At 55.8% G+C, this 20,585-nt stretch overlaps 6 protein-coding genes across 6 annotated transcripts; 3 read left to right on the top strand and 3 right to left on the bottom strand.

Moving 5' to 3' along the window:
• Positions 1–53: 53 nt before the first annotated feature.
• Positions 54–2,305, bottom strand: INS49_010046 (uncharacterized protein; the record flags this gene model as incomplete). Its single annotated transcript, XM_043170772.1, has 2 exons — positions 54–896; positions 950–2,305. 2 exons carry the CDS (start codon positions 2,303–2,305, stop codon positions 54–56), a joined length of 2,199 nt encoding a protein of 732 aa, XP_043025337.1.
• A 1,136-nt stretch (positions 2,306–3,441) lies between these two features.
• INS49_010045 (uncharacterized protein) lies at positions 3,442–4,353 on the bottom strand (the record flags this gene model as incomplete). Its single annotated transcript, XM_043170771.1, has 1 exon — positions 3,442–4,353. The coding sequence occupies one exon, from the start codon at positions 4,351–4,353 to the stop codon at positions 3,442–3,444; it is 912 nt and encodes a 303-aa protein (XP_043025336.1).
• A 1,401-nt stretch (positions 4,354–5,754) lies between these two features.
• INS49_010044 (uncharacterized protein) lies at positions 5,755–6,879 on the top strand (the record flags this gene model as incomplete). Its single annotated transcript, XM_043170770.1, has 3 exons — positions 5,755–5,839; positions 6,222–6,503; positions 6,602–6,879. The coding sequence occupies 3 exons, from the start codon at positions 5,755–5,757 to the stop codon at positions 6,877–6,879; spliced, it is 645 nt and encodes a 214-aa protein (XP_043025335.1).
• A 3,441-nt stretch (positions 6,880–10,320) lies between these two features.
• Positions 10,321–14,023, top strand: INS49_010043 (uncharacterized protein; the record flags this gene model as incomplete). Its single annotated transcript, XM_043170769.1, has 2 exons — positions 10,321–10,567; positions 10,629–14,023. The coding sequence occupies 2 exons, from the start codon at positions 10,321–10,323 to the stop codon at positions 14,021–14,023; spliced, it is 3,642 nt and encodes a 1,213-aa protein (XP_043025334.1).
• Positions 14,024–14,863: 840 nt separating this feature from the next.
• Positions 14,864–18,232, bottom strand: INS49_010042 (uncharacterized protein; the record flags this gene model as incomplete). Its single annotated transcript, XM_043170768.1, has 5 exons — positions 14,864–15,251; positions 15,321–16,825; positions 17,531–17,668; positions 17,731–18,057; positions 18,116–18,232. 5 exons carry the CDS (start codon positions 18,230–18,232, stop codon positions 14,864–14,866), a joined length of 2,475 nt encoding a protein of 824 aa, XP_043025333.1.
• A 959-nt stretch (positions 18,233–19,191) lies between these two features.
• Positions 19,192–20,516, top strand: INS49_010041 (uncharacterized protein; the record flags this gene model as incomplete). The annotated part of the gene is made up of 2 exons (XM_043170767.1): positions 19,192–19,280; positions 19,355–20,516. The coding sequence occupies 2 exons, from the start codon at positions 19,192–19,194 to the stop codon at positions 20,514–20,516; spliced, it is 1,251 nt and encodes a 416-aa protein (XP_043025332.1).
• Positions 20,517–20,585: the final 69 nt, after the last annotated feature.

Here is a 20,585-nt window from a genome sequence, read left to right as displayed (position 1 = left end):
TGACGCACCAAAGATAGGCGCATAGTAAGAATAGAAATGATACCTGTGCCCCTTCAGGCATTCTGGTGGATGCTTGTCAGCACCGAAAACTGTCCTCCGGCCCCGGCAGACAGGATCTTCCTGTCGTGGACGGCAGAGTTGTCAATCAGTGTGGGGACCTCGACGTCGTCATCCTGCTCTCCCTGGCCGGTCTGGTAGTTGGCAGAGAAGCCCCAGGAATAGGCCTTGCCGTCCTGGGTGATGGCGAAGGAATTGTCCGTCCCGCAGGCGACAGAGACGACAGAGGGGAAGCCCTCGTGGACCGTGGGGACCGTCAGGATGCGGGGCTTCTCATGGTCGTCGTAGATGGCATTGTCGTTGTTGAACTTGTCCGCAGTCAGGCCGGTCTGCTTGCCGTCGATGCGGCCCCAGACCAGGAGCTTGCCGTCCTCGGTGCAGGCGATGGAGTGGTGCTCGCCGCCAGCGACCTCGGCGATGCCGTAATCAGTGAGGGACTCGATGAGGGTGGGCTCAAGGACGGCGGCCGCGTCCTCGCCGACGTTTTCGTCAAGGCCAAGCTCTCCGTAGTTGTTCAGACCCCATGCGTAGAGACGCCCAAGGTCGTCAATGGCGAAGCTGTGGTAGGAGCCACAGGCGATCTTGACAATCTTGATGCCGCGCTTGAACGAGAGACCGCCAGGTCGCAGGGCAGAGGCCTTCATGTCGCGCTGGACCACGCGGCGGCCCAGCTGGTTCATCTCAGGAGCGCCCCATGTCTCGACCTTGCCCTTGTTGTCAAGAGTCATGACGTGGTTGTTGCCGACAGCGATGTCCACAATCTTCTTGCAGTCCGGAAGGAAAACAGGCTCATATTGAACCAGGGTATCCTTGGTGAACCCCAGAATACCATCGGATGACTGCATAGTGTAAGTCGATTTGTTGACAATGAACGGAAATGTCAAGAACTTACGCGGAAAGTACCCCATCCGTAGAGGCGACCGTCCTCGGTCAAGGCAAATGAGGCGCTGTCACTCGCGACGACCTTGACGAACTTAGTACCGTTAACAATGTTCTTTGTGCTGACCTCTGCAGGGGTGCATTCGATAGGGTTCAGCGCCTCGAAGTCATCTCCGTCGTCGTCGTCGTCCTCGGCGTCCGCATCACGAAGGCCGCCGTCCCAGGCAGTATTGCGGCCGAGTGCGCCTTGGTCATTGACGCCCCAGGTAAGGATCTTGTTGTCCTTAGTAAGGGCGACAGAGTGCATTCCGCCGCAGGCGATCTGAACGACACCAACAGCTTCGGCAGACAGGAAAGGGTGGATTCTGGGTCGCTTCACGTTGACAGGCTTCTTTCCGTCGATCTTCTTGTTGCCTAGGCCGAGCTCGCCAGACTCGCCAGAGCCAAAGACGAAGATATCGAGAGGTTGGGTTGGTGCAAAGTTGATCTGGACACCAGTCTGCAACTTCGCAGCCGGCGCCTTTTTGACCTTTCCGACTTTTTCGACCTTCGAGGCCGCGGGCTTGCGACCGGTCGCATTAGCAGTGCCGGTGGCCCTCGAAGCTGGAGTCTTCGCTTTGCTGTTGGCGGCCTTCTTGGCAGCGGGCTTGCGCCTGGGGTTCGCGGAATCGACCGGGTCATACTCTTGCTCGTCTTGTTCTACTTTCGCGACCTTTAAGGGTCGCTTGTTAGCATCAGCAGTAGCCTTCCGCTTAGAGTTGCTAGAGCCCGTCTTGATCTTCTTGCTGGCAGTGCGGGTGGCAACGGGTTCAACCTCTTCCTCCTCCTCCTCGTCGATGGACGACGACCTGCGCTTTCGGGAGGTATTGGCGCGTTGCTGAGGCGTCTCGGCTGGCTGCTTAGGCCTGACCGGAGGCGCTTTTGTTGCTTTCGGGGCGGCAGTGCCTGTGGCTGTCGCAGCAGCTTCGTTCCTCTTGGCCCTTTGGCTAGGCGGCTCCTCGCCTGGCAATGTAGGCCGATCCAGAGGCGCAGTTGGTGCTTTAGGAGGAGCCGGGGTACCTTTCGCTTTCGCGGTGGTTGCTTGCCTCTTGGCCCTTTGGCTGGGCGGCGTCTCGCCTGGCAACGTAGGCCGGTCCAATGGCGCAGTTGGTGCTTTGGTGGCAGAGGACGCTGCGGCCTTCGCAGTAGCCTCTGCCTTCTGGGCCTTCTTGCTGGGCGTCTGCTTGGTGGTCTGCTTCGCCGGGGTGTCGTTGTCGGCAGGCGAGGCTTTGGTGGCTGTCCTCCTGGCGGTCAACTTTGGTGCTGCGGCCTTGGTGGCCGGCTTCTTGTCCTCGTTCGCCTTGGGCGCACCCTTCTTTGGGGGCCCCATCTCAAGCAGTTGGGTGGGGTTGTCTTTACTGGGAGAAAATGAGTGACTGATGGTGTCGTTTGGGGATGTGTCATCACCGTCTGTCAGCTGAGAGCAGTGGTTTGTGTCATGCAGTCTGTTTGTTCAAAGAAAAAGAGGCGAGTGCAGGCCCTTGGGGAAGTGGTATCTGGGAGCTGGGAGCTTGGGGACGTTCTGGATGCGGTAACAAAACAAAAGAGCATCGCGACCCTGGATCGGCCTGAAGCTCACCGTTTTAAGCCTAGCGAGGGACGGGAACAAGGACAGGGTCCGGAAACGTCCGCCCGTCTAGGTACTCTAGGTACCAGCTGAACCCACCCATTGGCCAATGGCGTCTGGTTGGGTCTATTCGAGCATCGTAGCATAATAGCAAACATTGGGGTGCAGGCCATTGTGTGAACAGCTCAACACATTTACAATACACCTTCGTCAAGTTCACTTGACTCGAGGCTTACAAAGAATTATCTCGCAAGACCATTCAGACTCCAGGACAATACACCTGCCCTGGAGCATGCCCGGGGAAATCCCCTTTGTGTGGTCGTATGGCGTCGTTTGTTTTCTTGGATCAACTTTCTGTGCCAGAAAAGACAGGGAGCAGGCACTCAGCCTGGCCGTTCATTCAAGGCAGTAAGGCAGCGGAATGTACATTTGTAGGAAGGAATGTGCTCCTATTTCCTCCTAGCCGAGCAGCCCTCGAGAAGCGGAATTCCTCCGGTGTACCTGACCTATCGTCTCTGCCTGCCGATGCTGTGTGTTCCTCTTGTCTCGAATCAAAATCCGTCCATTCCATTCGTGCCTGAATGCATTGTGCATGCCCAGGTTCAGTTGGCTTGCGTGTGCCACCAGCCGTTGTTGCAATCAACTATGTCTCCCAAGTACCCAGCCAACAGCTCCCACACATCCCCGCATTCAGCCACTGAAGGCCAAGGTGATGCTTTCATACATCCTGACACTCTCGAAACCGATCCATCTGTATTCCATTTCGCGCCGCACGCTGAGCGTCCCAATAATCCATGAACGGTCCCGTGGCTTCCTAAGGTTAGCTTCGCAGAAAGACAAGGCAGTGCGAGCATGAATCGTACCTAGGTACCGTGTGGTCTTGAAGAAACCCATTGGGTTCAAGAACTGATCTCATCCTGATCTGCAGGCTGATTCTCCTCTTCCATCTCTCCTGTATCTTTGTAGATCGAAGACAACCTCATTGCGCCCTTGAACGGTCCCTCGAGGTACTGGAAAACTCCAGCCTGTACAGTGACGGCTCGGCGCTGGTCTTCAGGGACAAAGAGGAGAGTAAGGTGCTTTTCCCAAACCTCGGTGACGTCTTTGATGAATGGCCCAAGATACCGGCGCTTGGCGTTGGAAGATCCTCTCAACCATGTCGTGTAGGAATGGGGCCCCGCGATCCGAATCCTCTGGACCTCCGAGTAAGGCACGATCCTCAGGAAAGCAGGGCGCATTGCCTGAGGCAAATGGTCGGCGTAGTGTGGCATGTCCTCCTCGAGCGGTGGAAGGACGATCGTGATGCTTTCGATCTCACGGCAGCATACAAGCACATGCTCAAAGAAGTCTGAATTGTAGGTTCTGGGGAGGTTCCTGCGCCAGCCAAGCTGTGCAAGGGCCGTGGGCGACGGGCCTTGTATCTCCAACAGGTCATAGCAGAATTGAGCCGAGATGGCGATGTGGCGGACCTGGCGCAGCGAGCTGCTGCCCAGCCTCACCCAGTCATTGTAATCGTCGATGTAGACCACGTCAGTTGTAGGAATATAGCTGCGTGAGCTGTTGAGTCGGCCGCAGCGACGCAAGACCTCCCGTGACTCGCAGCAGACGTGTCCTATTGTGAGATCCTCCGGAACGACTAGCTTGAAGGGAGCCCTTGGGGACTCGGACTCAGCCTGGGGTGCAACAATGCGACAGATGGGCTTCTGTCCGTCGGTGACGAGGCCGTCGATGAGGAGTGATTCGTCAATGGCGAACTCCCAGATTTGTAGACGCAGCTCGGCTGGGAGCTGTTGAAATCGATGGAATACCATTTTCGTTGCTGTTCCAGGGCTTGAAGGTTTGGTCAGCTTGAATGGGTAGCTCGAGACTGATGGATGTTCTAGAGATATACCTGGGTAGTTTGTAGTGGCTAAGCGAGGCGCGTTTGACAGACCAGTCCTGACTTTGACCAGCATCGAATTTGGTCAGCTCAGTCTTGAGTTTGACCAGTCTTGGATTTGCCAAGTCTTGGGAAATTGTGGAGGGAGGGGTTTGATACATTCTGTGTAGGTTTAGTGAATTCGTAACGTACCTTCGAAGTGAATGGGGCTCAGCTTCTGGAGCTCGTTTGTAGTTATCGACGCATCACAGGTAACCGATATTACATTTGCTACCGAGCCCTCTATCCATCCTTGGTGCTAATTCTAACACTAAACGGCCACTGTGAATGACGAAACTGAGAAACAAGATAGGGCCACCTCACTTGGCCTCAGGGGCCCCATTGCATCAGGCAACCCGTTCTCGTCATCCAAGAAAACGGCCGATCAGCAACTTCGAACAGATGTATCCATAGGAAGAAAGTTTGGTCTTAGCTGAACTGCAGGCAGTCAAGTCAACATTACTTAATGGAGCTGACAGAAGAAAAGTCTTGCGCATTTGCCCAACAGTCATGCACACAGCTGAAATCGTGGCTGGTGTTGAATATGGGCGTAGATGGGGAAACCCCATTATAGCATCTGCGCTTCAGGACGAACTTGTTGGCTTGTCTGTTTTGTCCTTGAGTAATGAGGATGTTCCTGCGGTCCATACTATGACCATTCCGAGTCCGTTTTGTGATATGGTATCCATGATTGTGCTAGTGGGCTTAAGTCTCATGATAAGTATGCTAGACTACAGTATTGCATAAGCGCTAATTATTCATGTTGGTCTAAAGACAATCAAGACAGTACATGATGCAAAGCAAAAAATGATACAAGGCAGGATAGGACGAAAGGCAGACAGGACGAAAGGCAGCAGAACATGACAGAAAGGACACCCGAGACAAAACCTAGCACGAGACAAAAAAGAGACATAAGATGAGAATCAGTCAGACGTTTTTAGCCTGCAGATACCACATCAATCACTGGACTGTAGGAAGCAGGCATGTAATAAATGCCTCCAAGTGTTGCCATCACAATAAATCCCAAAACAAGGCACCTACACACATGCAAACTTTGCTTGAAATTAATGTATGCAGACTGTCACCCCATCAATGCTCCAAAGTCGATCCTATTCGGAGGCATCGGTGTGTCCTTTGGCCCAATTGGTATAGAAGCCACGGATGATATCCTTAAAGAAGTGAGCGTCACGGTGTCTATCCTCCTGCTACTTGCGGGAGGCCTTCTTGTAGCTCATCTGGTCGATATCGTTGAAGATAGGAACGAAGTAGACCCCCCGCTGGAGCTTTTGGTAACATGGAACATCCTCATATCGAGGTTGAAGACGGCCAGAGCGGGGGTGGTATGCAGGTCCAGAGAGTCACGGCTGTCATATTTCTTGGTAAGGTGCTTCCTGTAGTGGATATCACAAGCCTCGCCGGTCAGGTTGGCAATATCAATGACATTCAGTAGCAGCTAGAATTACTTCAATGATCACTGCTGATAGCCTCCTGGTGTTATGGCTTGTATCCAGAAGAATGAGCAAGTGCCTTTCTGAATTCAGTGATGACTGAAATCATCATCACCCTTTGGATATCCTTTTACTACACCCCGAACATGCAATTGAGGAGTAGCATACGTCGACTTGTTTCCCAGTAGATGCTATTTATTATGCTATCTGGAAAATATATAAGTTGAAAGAGGAAGTGTTCTCTGCCTCCCCAAGAATTATATTGCGCGGTCTACATGCTAGTCCAGCTGTCAAACCTCTCCTGCATTCACAGCTGAGCCAGCCAAACCTTCCAACCTGGCAACCTTCAACCATTCCTTTGACCAGCTGGACCTGTCCACTTCCTTGACACAGAATCCGGATCAATCGGAACTGACCATCGACACCATGCCCATCACCAACAAGATCAAGCTTCGTACTGCCACTGCTACCGTTGACGATGACCCAGGCGGTGGAGATGGTGTTGGCTACCGCATCCGCATAATTGCGTTTCACGAGAACTGCAACGGAATTGTGGACCTCGAGCAAAACGAGGTCGATGAGAACACTCTTTGCGGTAAGCTTACCATTCCATATGCTCCTATATTCTGTCCTCCACCTTGAACCTCGTTAGAAGCATCTCGGTAGGCTTCATGACAGAAAGCTGATACACAGCAGAGACCCAGGACAGAACCTTCATCATTGACAGCCTGGCTGACCTAACCTACGGCGTACTCAGCGGTATGGTCGGTCGAATCATTGGGCGGAGTGGCGACCATGGCGAGGCACAGAACGCTTTTGCCAACATCATCCTCGTGTACGTTTACGACGACGGCGGCATTGAGCCTGAGCGCCTCGACGGCGGTGACGACCAGCAGCTCAGGGACATCATGGGCAGGGGAAGTGGCTTCGTGGACATGGTTTGGGATTGGGCCAACGGCGACCACAACTGATAGCGCCCAAACGCAGGGAAGCCCTGGAAAGCTCGATGGGTAGAGCGGGTTTCAGATACCACAATACAGTCATTGGTCTCTCAGGATAATGTTTCCCATTCCCCACAACGTGATGACTCCACCAGTAACCGAAACCCTTCCGCAATCTGTGGCATAAGCCCCTAGAGGATTCCCTCCCGTCATTGTGTGATGATCTCGCGTGGAACGAGCTGGTGTGGGAAGAAGTTGTGAATACTCTTCCTTGGATTGGCTGCGGGCCCGCCTGGTCAGATCTTCCCATGGGATAATCTGATTTGGTACAGCCTTCCAATCCCCGGGGGCCATCTGCGAGATATTAAAAGATAAGCGCTTGTTGGCAGCTGCTCATTGAGCCTTCTCTAAGTAGTCAAACACCTGCGAGGAGCTTTGAGCCGACGCGAACGGGACCCATCACGTGATGAATGGCCACAGTGTGTTTGCCCAGCTGGACGTGCAGCCCCTTGCGTAGAAGAGAACCACTTTGGGATTGTATGCTGCCTTGGCCAGGCCTCCAGATATGTGAATCCTGGAGCCGTCTGATGTCAGTGTACCAACGATGCCGAGGAGTGATTGTCCTTCCATCGGATCCTTTTGACACTGCTCGAATCATCTTTGCCGACCAGACGGGAGCATTCACAGTGAATCAGACGAAATGCTCTACAAGGCATCGGGTAGAAAGCTCATTTGTGATTGGAAGTAGGAATTCCAGCCAGGCAGGCCCAATTCTTCCTAATACGGGCCTTCTGGCCAATCCAAGTTCTAATTTGGGAATTGATTACCAAACCTTGACCCGTTCGCGTCGATAATGCTGCAGTTCATTATGTGCTGATCGCCAGGCCTGTGGTAGACACATTCTTTTATTAAGCTCCGCAGAACGTGGTGTAATCCAAAAGCTGCCCATCCACAAGGGCGCTGTTCTGGTCCCCAATACTGCAGATGTTCTATATAAAGAAACGCCCCAACATGCCACCGGGCGACGGGTCCACGCTGCCGGTACGTGTTTGCAGGTGACAGACGCACGGGGCAAATGGCAGCAAATGCTTAGCTGCAACGTCCGCTTTGACTGGTGCATGACGCGGCTACGTTGGCTTTTAGCCAAGGTTCGTGACTGCGGGCTCCATGGTTTGTATTGGACCCGATGTCGAGCCAGCGACGGAGCCGTCAAGCTAGAGAGGGCCAACCATGTTCTTCCTTCGGGCGTTGACCGTGAAATGCGCTGGGTAAGGTGTGTTCCGAGGTGCACCGTGTACTGTGATGTTTAATTTGCCTATTTTTGGGAATGGGCCCAAGCGACCCCGCGATGCTTGTTGTGGACGGTGACCCGTTGAGGGGACCAGCCCTAGCATCTCTGGTCCGCCGAGCTGTCAACGAGGTCAAACGTGTGGCCTGGCATGGGCCCAGCTGGGTCACTCACTACCTGGGTTCTCGTTGGTCCCGCAAAAGAAAAGCCCGGCCGATTTGCACCCACAAATAGCATTTGGTTGTACGGACAGTGCGTATGTAGGTAGTAGAGACGAGTTGCTGACCTGCACAGTAGATCTTTGGAGAGCGATGAGGTCAAGGTCCAGGGAGGCATCGTGCAGCGGGAAACGAGTGTTCCGTGGCTATATATTACTCCATGGCAACGAGCACGTTTCCCAGGACAGGGCAGACGATTGACAAATGCGATGCTACGGTGCCAGTTCCTGCTGGGCGGGACGGGCCACGACGTTTTGTGAAGCTGCCACTCTATTAGAGACTCTTGGCTCTATTCGATGCGTGAGACGGGTATCGTGTCGTCGTCGAGAACGCACACTGATTGGGTTCCCTGGAGTTGCACTGCAGCATGGAAGACAGAACTCCCGAGCAGAGTCGTCTCGCAGGGTAATATTTCCCTAGTGGTAGTGTGGTGTGCATGTTCAAGCTGGTCCTGTTTCCCTGAGCTGAGGCGGGCTGAAATTATTACAGTACAGCATGAGCTGCAAACTGCAGCAGCGTGGTCGACTGGGATGGTAGCTCCATGTTCTGGACCCTGCTTCAAGACCCACTAAGCTTATCTGGGCTGGATATATGTAGGGTGGAGGGGTTGAGGGGGAGGGGAGGGGACGCTAGACCCCACATGGACACCAACAGGGCCAAATCACAAGGTGGTGCTGAGCAGGCCCTGGCGGGACATGGACAATTTTTAAGCGCCGGCATCGTCCCCATCACACACCCACCAGCGAATAAGACGGCAATGTCTCCTGGCGATGGTGGTCTAAGAATAGACCCAACAAGCATGCTGGCATGCCCTTGGCAGCCTGCACGACCCAATCAACCCCCACCCAGGCCCCCCTTCTGCCGCCGGGCATCTCCTCTCGCTGCGAGCCTTGCCCACGCCGTTGAACCGGACGTCGCATTGTGCGAGTCACCTCGCGAAGTAGCGGTCATGGCATCGTAGCAGCGACGAGCAGGCAAGCGGGCACTCTCCAGCAACTGTGGCACCTCCCCCAGCCGGCCTTCCGATCGCGCCGTCAACGCCGAGAGAACACAACTCCAGCCATCATCGTCTGTCGTCTTGGCTCCTCGGCCTGCCGCATCACTCCCCTCCCCTCTTCCGGCTCCTGAGCCGGAGCCTGCATGGCCTCCCGCGGTGTACATTACACAGTACATTAGTCTGCTCGGTGTCGTGCTACCTTCGGTACCCAACTCGTTCGGGACGTCCCTTGTCTACCTTGTGGTCCCTCACCGGGTTGCCTCAACCTCAACTCCTGTCCTTGGGCTCCGAGTTGCAGAGTTTACTTGACACACGCGTAGGCTGCTGCCCGGCCCTGGACGAAGCACAACCTTCGTCAGGAGGCCAAGCGAAGGGCCATCTGCAACCCTTATGCAGGCCGATATTGGGGCCACTCACAAGGAGGGGGGCATACAACAGTACGGAGTACTTGCGCCTCGGTACCGCTCCCAGGAGACCACAGACCAGGCCCCCTGCACACCCTTGGACTGTCGATCGTCAACCACCGGCTTGGGCAATCGCCTGTTTTTAATCTAGTGCAGCTGCTCCTCTTGGACTTCACCACACCCTCACACAATCAGCCGCCGCCGCCTCACTCGCGGGCTGGATCTGTTGTTTCTGTTCCTATCTCCATCCGCTCAGTCTGCAAATCCCAACGCAGCACTGTCTGTTGTGGACCGAGTCGCCATCAGGCGGTACAACACAAGCAGCAGCTTGCCAAGGACGTGGGGCTCTCGAGGACCACTTCCCGAGGCCATCGCGCGCTCGCCTTGCGCCGGACAATCCGCACCGGGAAAGGGACTGATTCACTTCTGTTCCTGACCAGAACCTCGCTGCTGAATCCACTTTCGCTACCGGCCGCGGACACGTCGCACTCGCCTCTGTCCCATGCGCATACGTATATAGCCAGCGACCCAACAGTCGAGGCGCGCCTTGCCGGATCAGTCGTCATGAACGACAACCGCGATCCTAGGGCCCTCCGCCCGAGGCTGAACCCTTTGTTGACCTCGTCTCTCGGTCCCTACTCACATCAAAGCAACACCCCAATCTCCGCCATGTCGTACAGCTCCAACTCTCACAACGCCTCGACCCCATTGAGCGCAATCCAGCCGTACAACCCGCAAGAGTGGCTGCCTTCGCCAATGCCGGGCCCGGGGCCGGATAGGGGCCACCAGTTGAGCTCCCCCGACTCCACTGGTAATGATTGATCCTCGATATTGACCCCGACCACTGTCAACCAGCTAACGCGAGAGAGCAGGCTCGCCCCTCCCGCCTCCTCCATACTCTCCCCCGCGAAGCCAGAGACCGGCCAGCATGTATCTTGATGGGGCTCCTGCTGCCAACATGTCTCTGACTCGGGCACCTCTCCCCACGGTTCATCGTCCCTCACCCGAGCCCGCAGGCCAATCATTCCCGCCTCCTCCAAATGCTAGAGGCTCGTCTCGTGAGAGGCGGTTCGGCCTGCCATCTTTCGGTAGGAGAAGAGATCCAGAAACAACACCTTCCCCTGAGTCACTCGGCGGAGGCCATCGCCACCCATTCTCTATCACATCCTCGAGACCAAACCCTCTGAGTATTCAGATTCCACATGGACTTCCATCGCGGAATGGTAGCGATGCCTCGTCTCAAGGCTTGCCTCCAGGCTCTCGAAGGGCAGCCTCCACTGGGGCCATCGACACGCCAACCTCAGCTCGGTCGAGATCAGCTTCACAGACTAGGTGGAACCAGAGTCTTCCCTTGCCACCGCCGCCGCCTGGCCCTCCGCCTGCCCAGGCTCGGTCTCAAAGCACCAGCAGGAACTTCACTAGTGGTAGCGATCCTGTCGCTTCACCGCCAACGAGGCGGCCGCCCCCGAGCGGTGTCACAGCTCTGGGACCGGTGCCACCTACACCTGCCAACTGGGTGGATGAGGAGCGGACCGCTCCTGAGCCTCAACCCCGGCCCCAAGAACCTGTACGACAACGATCTTCATCCATTGACCCACATCCGGTCCGGAGGGTTGATAACAGCCCGGAAGCTGAGTCCTCAAGCAGCCCGAACGCTGCCTTAAACAGGAACAACGCTGTTCGAGGCGACAAGACTCTGCGAGAAAGGCGTAATGAAAGCCGTACGAGGTCCTCACGTTTGTCGATTGATGGGTCCATTGCTAATATGGATGACATCGTTGTCCCACCACCATCTGGCGGGCTCTCAAGGAAGATGACCATCGGCCGAGGGACTCCGAAAAGTGCTGGATTTTCTCAAACCACGCCACGCAGTGCAGGGCTGGGGGATAAAGAAGAAGAGAGCAGTGGCTCAACGCCGCGAGCCCATGACTCGGCCAGGGGACAATCAAGCAAGCAAATCTCGACTCCACCATTCTCCCCCCGACCGCTGGAGTTGCAGCAGGCACCCACGAGTTCGTCATCAGTGGCTCCAAAAGCCTTGCCCACGCCGCCCCCTCATAGCCGATCTGCGTCAGCTTCCAAAGCGAGAATGACACTTGATCATGTGTTGGCAACACCAAAGTCTGTGAAATCGATCAACAGGGACTCGGTGATCAAACAGAACCCCGAACAATTTTCAATCGAGACGGTTGAGAGGTTTCAGATCTTCGCCCAGGAGGAAGCGGCAGCAGCCGATGACGCAGAGAGAGTCCGTCTCTTCGCCGACTTCATTGTCAATGAGTCTAGGATCAGGAGAGAACGATACTCCGCAGCCATCGGCGCCATGGGCTCGGAAATATTCGATTTGACGCGAGATCTATTCCGTCCCATGGTTAATCGGCGTGAGTCAACAACCTCGCACGGAAGCGAATGGACTCCGCAATCATCACTGCCTAGCAGGTCGCACCGCGGCTCGATAGGGTCTGCATTCCAGGGTGAGAGCTCGAAGCAAGGAGAGTCGAGCTCGGCTCCTCCCTCAGCAAGTTCCGTCCCAATGTCGCCCACTGGTCCACCGCCGAATAACCCAAATTGGAACACCGACTACCGACCGACACTGTCCCCCATTCTGAGCATGAGTGTGAGCGACAACCACGACGGAGATTCTCGCGGCCGTCCCCCGAGCCGCTGGTGGGAGTCTGCATCTTCTGGAGAATCGACGAGATGGGAGAGAACAAAGAGGGAATCCAAGTACATGAGCGTGCCGAAGGAAGCCCGTGAGGCTCTTCAGTGGCTAGACAGCCCCGGAGAGTCCAGCGCGCGAGAGGCCTCGAACGAATATCCACCGGAGAAGCAGGGCTGGCACGAGCAACAGCCGGATGAGACCTACCAACAATTCACCCCTCAACCTACGCGGACTTCGTTGCAACAGCAGTCTCTTTCCCTGCCCAACACTCCAAATCCGAACTACTCTGACATCTCAAGACTGGTCACGCTTCCACCGCCTTACCCACGCCACCACCCAGCCGTGAACAATAGTCACCCAGATCTCGCCGAGATCCGAACCTCTGTGCGCACCATTAGCGATCTTGCCGAAGTTGACGCAACCAAGGATCGCTTCAACCGCGACAGCCGGGCTCTCCGTGACGAAGCCGAGGCAGCAGCAGCCAAGCGCCGACAAGCCCTCCGCGCCAACCTTCAGCAGGAAGTCGGGCTAGGGCGGATGACATACAGCGAGGCCGCAGCCATCGAGGCAGACTCTGACGAGAGCGAGAAGCAGACCTCCAAGGAACTCGAGAAGAAGGACTTCGACCGGTTTCAGACCGCCGTGGTGGTCCCGCTGAACGACCTCCTCACGTCGCGCATAACAAAAGCCACGCAGCTCTTCGACGAGCTCCGGTCACGGCTGTTCGTGGAGACGAGGGAGCCGAACCCCAACATGCCACAGGAGGAGGGCGACGAGCACCCGGAGCTGCTGGAGAAGCTGACGCTTCTCAAGTGGATCTTCGAGGCGCGCGAGCTGCTGCACCGCGCCGTGTACGACCTGCTCTCGGACCGCAACGACCGGTACCGTGAGATGGTCATCACGCCGTACCGGCTGGCGGGCAACGAGGAGAAGATGGCGCACGCGTCGGCCTTCTTCGCCGAGGACGCGGGCAAGCGCGCGCTCGCCTTCGCCAGCGAGGTGCTCCAGCGCACGAAGGAGTTCCACGACGTGGTCGAGGAGAACGTCGTGCGCGGCGTCGAGGTGCAGCTTTCGGCGTTCTGGGACATTGCGCCGCCGCTCTGCCGGCTGCTGGATCGTGTTCCGCTCGGGCCTGGGCCGGGAGGCGAGGATGAGGAGGGAGCAGAGTGGGACGGCCGCACGCTCGCCGACTTTCGCATCCAGATCCCGCAGGCCGAAGTCGTCGAGAACCCGAGCTACGTCGACCACCCGCTGCAGTACTTGTTCAGCCTGCTGCTTCACTCGGAGAAGTCGACGTACCAGTTTATCGAGTCGCAGACGAACCTGTTCTGCCTGCTGCACGAGGTCAAGGAGGCCGTGGTCGCCGCGCAGGCGAGGGTGATGGAGGAGGACGGGCGCGGCAGGGACGAGGTCGAGGGCATGAAGAAGGAGGAGGGCCGCAGGCTGACGCACGACCTGCAGGAGAAGGTCCGCATCGTGCAGGACCAGTGGAAGAGCGCCCTCGGAGACAGGGTCACGCACGTCAAGGAGCGCGTCGGCGGATGGCTGCTCGAGACGGGCGGGTGGGACGAGAGCCTGGAGGAGAGGGGAGTTGGGTCCTTGTGAAAACAAAGAGAGGGCAGGCCCACGCGGGCGCCGGGGGAAGGGGAGAGTTGAGGAGAGCTGAGAAGTAGACGGAGGATGGTGGGCGGGTTTTGAGTTGACACGATACCCCCTTACGCTTTAACGTTATGAGGCACGGACGGACGCATTTCACTTCTTGGGTACATATTTAGACCTTGCCTGCTACTTGCAGGTCTCTTCTTCTATATAAGGTGTCGGACGTGGTGGGAATAGAACAAATGATATCTCAGTCGCTATGGTGTACCGTAGCATTTGTATGGGAGTACCCGGACAAACAACTGTGATGACCCAGGTTAATTAATGCACGCCTTTCCTGTATGATTAGGGATACGACCATAAGCCTCCAGGTCTCCTGCAAGAAGACCCGGCACATCAAGCACAGTTCTCCCCTTCTCTCGAATCTGTGCCCAAACATGACTTTAAAACCCACTGCCGCCGCGAGAGTAGCACCCAAGTCGCCTCCTTAAGGCCACCTGTTTCGATGGCAATGTTGTTACATCAAAAGGAGTAAATTCTCTTGTGTGACCATAATACCAATTCGAGAGTGTGTAGTCAGTGGTCAGAAGAGTGCGAGCATGAAGACAGCTTGCCATGAGGCACACCGCTCTACCTAGGCGTAGTAAAGGCTGATCTGCTCCAGCTATTAACTTGATTGAGTACTAAAGTAAAGCTCGAAGGCATCCCCTAAAACAATGAGAAGCTCATGGGTATCCGCCAGGTATCGTAAAAGCAAAATCAATGTTGTGAAAGACCCGCGTCATCACAAAGTACAACATGCTGCCGTGCGCCCACGAGTCCGTTCCAAGCCACGTTGCGCCTAAATTATGCAGCCGTCTCCTTATCCATCAAGTTCATGAATGCCAACCTGTAAGCAAACCACGACTGATGCTTCGTCAGCAAGAAGCTTCTGTATCGTTCCACCTGCGCCTTCTCGCCGCTATTTTCACCAGAACCCGAGGATGGAGCTCCTGATTTCTGCCTTCGATCGTAAGCCCTGACCTTCCTCAACTTATCGTCGTCCTCATCTGTCCACACCCCTGCCGCGTTCTGAGGAAGTCCTTTCCCGGCCGCGAGTGATTGAAGCGCAACAGTCATGGGGCCACGCTGGAGAGAGGCCACTTCCATAGCCTGTCCGATGTGACGCGTGTCATATCCAAAGGCCAAAAAATGCTCAAATTGGGCATCGACATACTCCTCGCCGAAATCGGGACTAAGGGATTTGTCTTCGTTGCGTGCTGGGTCTGGGGCTGGCACTGAAGAGGTGGGAGGTATTCTTGACAAGTTACGCGGTTGCGCTGACGACTGCACAGGCCGTGTGGGTGTTGCAGACATTCTTTGCCTGGACCTTTGCATGACAACATCAGGGCTGTGGACGGGAGCTACAGCTGTGGGTCGAGCTACAATCGGCGGCCTCGACTGCAGAGGCGGTGCGGCTACGCCGTTTCGTATGGGTGCTGAAGCAGGAGGGCGTGCAGCAGCGGAAACAGCTGGCTGTGCCTGATATTGCTGTGGCAGTGACCGCTTCGTAGCCTTCAAGGTCGAGGCCCGGTTGTGTGCTGTGCCGCCTTTGGCAGACCCATTGGTAGTTGCGGTCCCGGAGGCAGAAGTGTGTGTGTCCTTGGCCGGCCTTCCCGGTGGCCTAGGCCTAGTCTCCACGAAAGGCGGTCGACTTGCAGACGCAGTGCCGTTGCCTCTGATTGGGACAGGATGTGCAGGGCTTGAAAAGGCATGAAATTCAGACTGAAGTTGCTGTGAGGGGCTAATATCATCTTCGTCTGTCATGTAGCCAGTGTTGGTTTCTTCGGTGGACAGGCGAACATCGTCACCGTCCACAACAGCTCCGAAATCCTGAGTCTCAGGCTCGACAAATCTCTTTTTCCTTGGAGGCGGAATATCAGGGAGGTCATCGATCTCTTGGATGTCATGCATACCATTGTTCAAAAAGTCGTCTACATCGTCCACCGAGTACACGCCGTCGCGTCCTGTAGCAGCTCCTCGAGACCTCAAAGGCGAGGAAAAGCCTTGCGCCGCGGCGCGACTGCTGGTTCCTGCTTCCAATCCGAGCTTGTGGTCCGGTGTTTGCGGAATTGCCTTCCCCCGATCACGCCGTCGCCGTTTACCGGACCCGTCCGAAGGATAACCAAGTTCCGATTGCGGATCAGTTGACTGCTGAAAGGATCGTTTCACGCCTGCGACCGGTGAGGAAGATCGGTATGGGGGCGATAAGCGGGCTGGGGAAGGCTCCTTAGGCGCGGTCATAGCATCCGATGTTTGGGGCAGCCCCTGTTCTTCGTTGTCGTAGGTCGCTTGTTCTTCTTCGCCCCTCGCCGTGTCATCTTGATCATCGGAGGAGCCGATGGCTTCTTCGAACTCTGCAAGATTGCGATCGTAGCACTCTTTCAAGTCCTTGACGCATCCTGTAGAGCTCGTCCAGTCGAAGCCAAGCCGCTGTGCCACCTTCTTCCAGTCACGGTCCTCGACCGCACAGTCCTGTTGTGTTGCAACCGAAAACAGGTCCCACAGCTCAACCTCGCGCCCATCGACGACAGGGTGACGCTCAATCTCGGCGCCACTCACTTCAAGGTAATCTTGGAGATCTTCGTAAAACTGATCTCTGAAGCTCGAATCATTCCCGTCCACTTCTGGGTTCAATTCCTCCTGGGCGTCCTCGTACTGTTCGGCGTATTCGTCCTGACCGGCCTCAAGTGGCTCGGAATTTGCCTCCAGAGAATCAAGTAGTCCCTCGGCTTTCCTCATTCGTAGTAGATAACCCCTCATGAGAGCCTGTAGAGGCACAATAGAGGACTCAAGCTGTGCACGATCTCTTCTGACGACATGTCCTCTCCATGTTCGTTGGAGCAATTGCGCGGCCCGGGCTCTTCTCCTCCTCTGTTCCTGTCTCTTAAGCCTCTCATCATCGGACCTCGGTCGTAGTAGTTGCGGTGTGGACTGTGCTGGTGACAAGACTCCTGCTGATGACAAAGCCATCGTGCTCTTAGCTTGGGTCTGAGGTGCTGGGACATCTCGAGATGGCCCTGGTTGCTGCTTGGACCGCTCCGCTGGTTCTTCTGTTCTTCCTTCTTCGTTCTGCACCCCTAAGTCGTCTTGCTCGGCCGAGGCGCCAACATTCAAGTGCCTTATCCACCGGTTACGCCAAGATTTCCATGGATGACGATTTGGATACTAAATGTCGAGTTAGTCGGATATCAAATATGTGCAGACATAGACACATGTGATGCAGGGACAAAGACTTGCCTTTGCTTCCAAATCTTGAAATATCTTGTTTCCGTCGAGATCTTCACGTATGCCTTGAGCCGCGGCAGTCTCGCGTCTCTCCCGGATCATTCTTAGCAATATTTCGTCATCTTCGTGGGTGAACTTGTTTCTGCCTTGGGCTGTCGCCTGCTTTTTGGGCGTCGGAGCTGGAGACCCGGTAGGTGTAGAATGCACATTTGATGGACCGGCTTGCGACTGTGGCGGACCACCAACCGAGCTAGGGTGATGTCCAGGTGAGCCTCGCACTCCGGCATCCAGCTGCGGATCCTCTTGAGGCAGATTTGGACGTGGTCGATTGGAGACGTATTTGACCCAGCGATCCCTCCAGGACTGCGCTGAGTGATGATCATACTGAGAAGGTATCAGTAAGCGTCAATGTCTGAGCGACTGAACATTTCGTGGGCGGCGCTCACCTGTTTATAGAGATCCTCAAAGATGACGTTGCCCCTGGTAGCATTACCCTGTCTCTCGTGGTTCAAGACGAACTTCGCCAAGATTTCGTCGTCTTCTTTGGTGAACTTAACACGTTGTTTGCCCTTCGCGGGCGCGGAAGCCCCGGCTGCTGGGACACCTTCGATTCGGTAGTCGTCCTTGGGCTGCAGGAAGCCATTCTTAACCGAGTATTCGATCCATTGCCACGAGTATGAGTCGGAAGGTGGAGCAACACCTTTCCTCTTGATATGGTCGGCAATGAGCATGTCGGCCTGCTTCTCCAGCTTGACCACCTCGCCTCCGTTGCCCTGCGGTTGTCAGTTAAACGGCCACCACCCACTGCAGGATGAAACGTCTCAATCTTACCTGGACAAGGTTGACCCATCTCTCCCGTTGAGGCACACGAAGAGAGATGAAGAGCTTCATCCCCATGAACAGGTCGCCATGACTGCTGCCTCTCGTGCCGTCGTACACGGTGGGCATCGTGGTTGTTGCCGTCCTCGTTGTCGGGCAGGACGGGACCCTAACCCTGGGTAGTGATGGAGAAATTCTGCTTCACGTCGGATATCGTTTGAAATGTTGTCTTCAGTGTCAAGAGAGGGAAGCCTCAGGATGATGTTGAGATGTTGGGGGAGAGAGCACAAATGTAGCAGTCGTAGGCTGTTGGTGAAACTTAATTGTGAAAGCAGGCGGCGGGGAAAAGGCGTGCATGAGACGGTGCTTTCTCTTTGTGACATGAAAAGGTTGACTTGGGAACCGGTACCGATGGGAAGGTGCGTTTTGCCACGTTCAAAGAGGGATCCCTCAAAAACCAAGACTTTCCGCTCCCATTCTATCACTTCATGGCGTGCAACATCGCTCAATAAATATGAACCGTGGCATAGTCATCGAGATTTCGCGCGGGTTTCGCACACCAGAGATAGTCACACCTCGATCTCGGTTCCTGCGTGATGGCGACGCGTGACAAGGCTGCTGTGTGTCGCGCTCTCACGCGAGGCCCGTGCCCCGCTTTTACCCGAGGAGATGCATGTATCGGGGCGAGCTGATGCCAAAGTGCGACTAAAGACATACGGGAAGACAGGCTACCAGAACAGCACATGCTGTTTTCTGGCTGAGGATTCGATTCTCCCCTTCAACGGGGCCACCCTCTGCACACCTCCCACTCACCGGGCGTTGAGACCGGATGGGTGCTTTCGACAGCTGAGAGTGTGATTCAGACCGGCACCCCCAGCCTGACAGCTCCGCTTCACTCCTCTCTCCCCTGCTGCTTGCTTCAGCTGTTAACGTCGTCCGCCTCATGTGACAGCGCTCATAGTCATCACCGTCTACTCCCCTGGCGGCGTGCCTGGGATAAATTTAGCTGATAGCAGTCTTCACACTTACGGTCATACTCACACAATGGTCCTGGTGCCATCTCTTTTGGATCCGACGTAGCCGACACTATGGGGACCTTTACCACCATCGCACTTCTGGTGCTCTTTATCTCGTTCATGACATTCGTAGCCTTCTTTGGCCGTCTCCCAGCCCTCAGGTAGGGATAGATATAGCACATACCTCACAGCTGTGAGACATTCTAGGCTACCGTAGCTGACCTGCTGCTGCCAGACGCACCCCCATAGCATGGCTTCACCGGTTTCTGTGGATCACACTGCCAAACTCCCTCCTGACCCTGGACCGGAAGATCACCTCCGGCCGTCTGTCGTCTTCCATGCGCCGGTTTGGCAACTACATGATGTACGACAGACATCCGACCGTGCTGATATTCTTTCTATCACTGCTCGTCGGTGGCGAATACATGTACCTGCCCACCGTGTGGCCACAGCTGGGCTCCCTCCAGAAGGCCCTCGCCGTCCCAGCCATCGCCTGCCCATATATATTCCTGTACCTCGCTACAGCATCAGACCCGGGCTACATCACACCGGAGAACCACGTGAAGCAGATGGCTCACTACCCTTACGACTTCGCGCTGTTCCACCCAGGCTCGCACTGCCGCACATGCCAGCTCCTCAAACCCGCGAGGTCGAAGCACTGCGCCATCTGCAAGCACTGCATCGCGAAGGCGGACCACCACTGCATCTTCATCAACGGCTGCGTCGGCGAGGGCAACTTGCACTGGTTCATCCTCCTGCTCTTCAGCACGGCCGTGTTGACCGCTTACGGCTCATACGTCGGCCTGTCCCTGCTTAGCGCCAAGATGAAAACGCGTCACCCGGACTTCTCCATCTGGCCGCCTTCTGCTAAGGGCTATACGTGGAGCTCGTACTTTGTCGTCTGGACCTGGGGGCTGCAGGATAATGTTGGCATGGGCAGCGTGACTATGTTGACGGCACTCACGTCCCCGCTCGTGTGGGGACTTTTCGTGTACAACTTCTACATGGTTTACGCCGGCACCACGACCAACGAGTCCATGAAGTGGTCGGACTGGAAGCTCGAGATAGACGAGGGCTACGCCTTCAAGCGGCGCATGAGCCTCACGCGCGAGAAGGACCTTCGCATCGAGCCCGCGTGGACTAGGTGGCCGTCCGAGGCGGAGCAGATCATGATCAGGACCGAGAGCGGGAACCCACCCAGGGCGGACAGCACTAACATCCCCGGCGTCGGGGAGTGGGAGCGCCCGACGAGTCTGCGAGAGGTGGAGAATTTGTACGATCTCGGGTTCTGGGAGAATCTGCGCGAGGTGTTCTGGCCGAGGTATCGCTTCTCGGGTGGCGGAATACCGGTCAGCGAGCTGATTCGAAGGAACGGTATGAAAAGGATGAAATCATGAGGTGGAAAAGTTGGTATCCGTCAAATATGGCGTTTGCAGAACAGTGGGTAGATTAAATGCATTTTTAAT

Source organism: Diaporthe citri (genome assembly GCF_014595645.1).
Source record: "Diaporthe citri strain NFHF-8-4 chromosome Unknown scaffold_4, whole genome shotgun sequence".
NCBI classification, from domain to species: domain Eukaryota; kingdom Fungi; phylum Ascomycota; class Sordariomycetes; order Diaporthales; family Diaporthaceae; genus Diaporthe; species Diaporthe citri.
The sequence above is the reverse complement of the archived record's forward strand: the minus strand, read 5'-3'. Positions and strand labels throughout refer to the sequence as shown.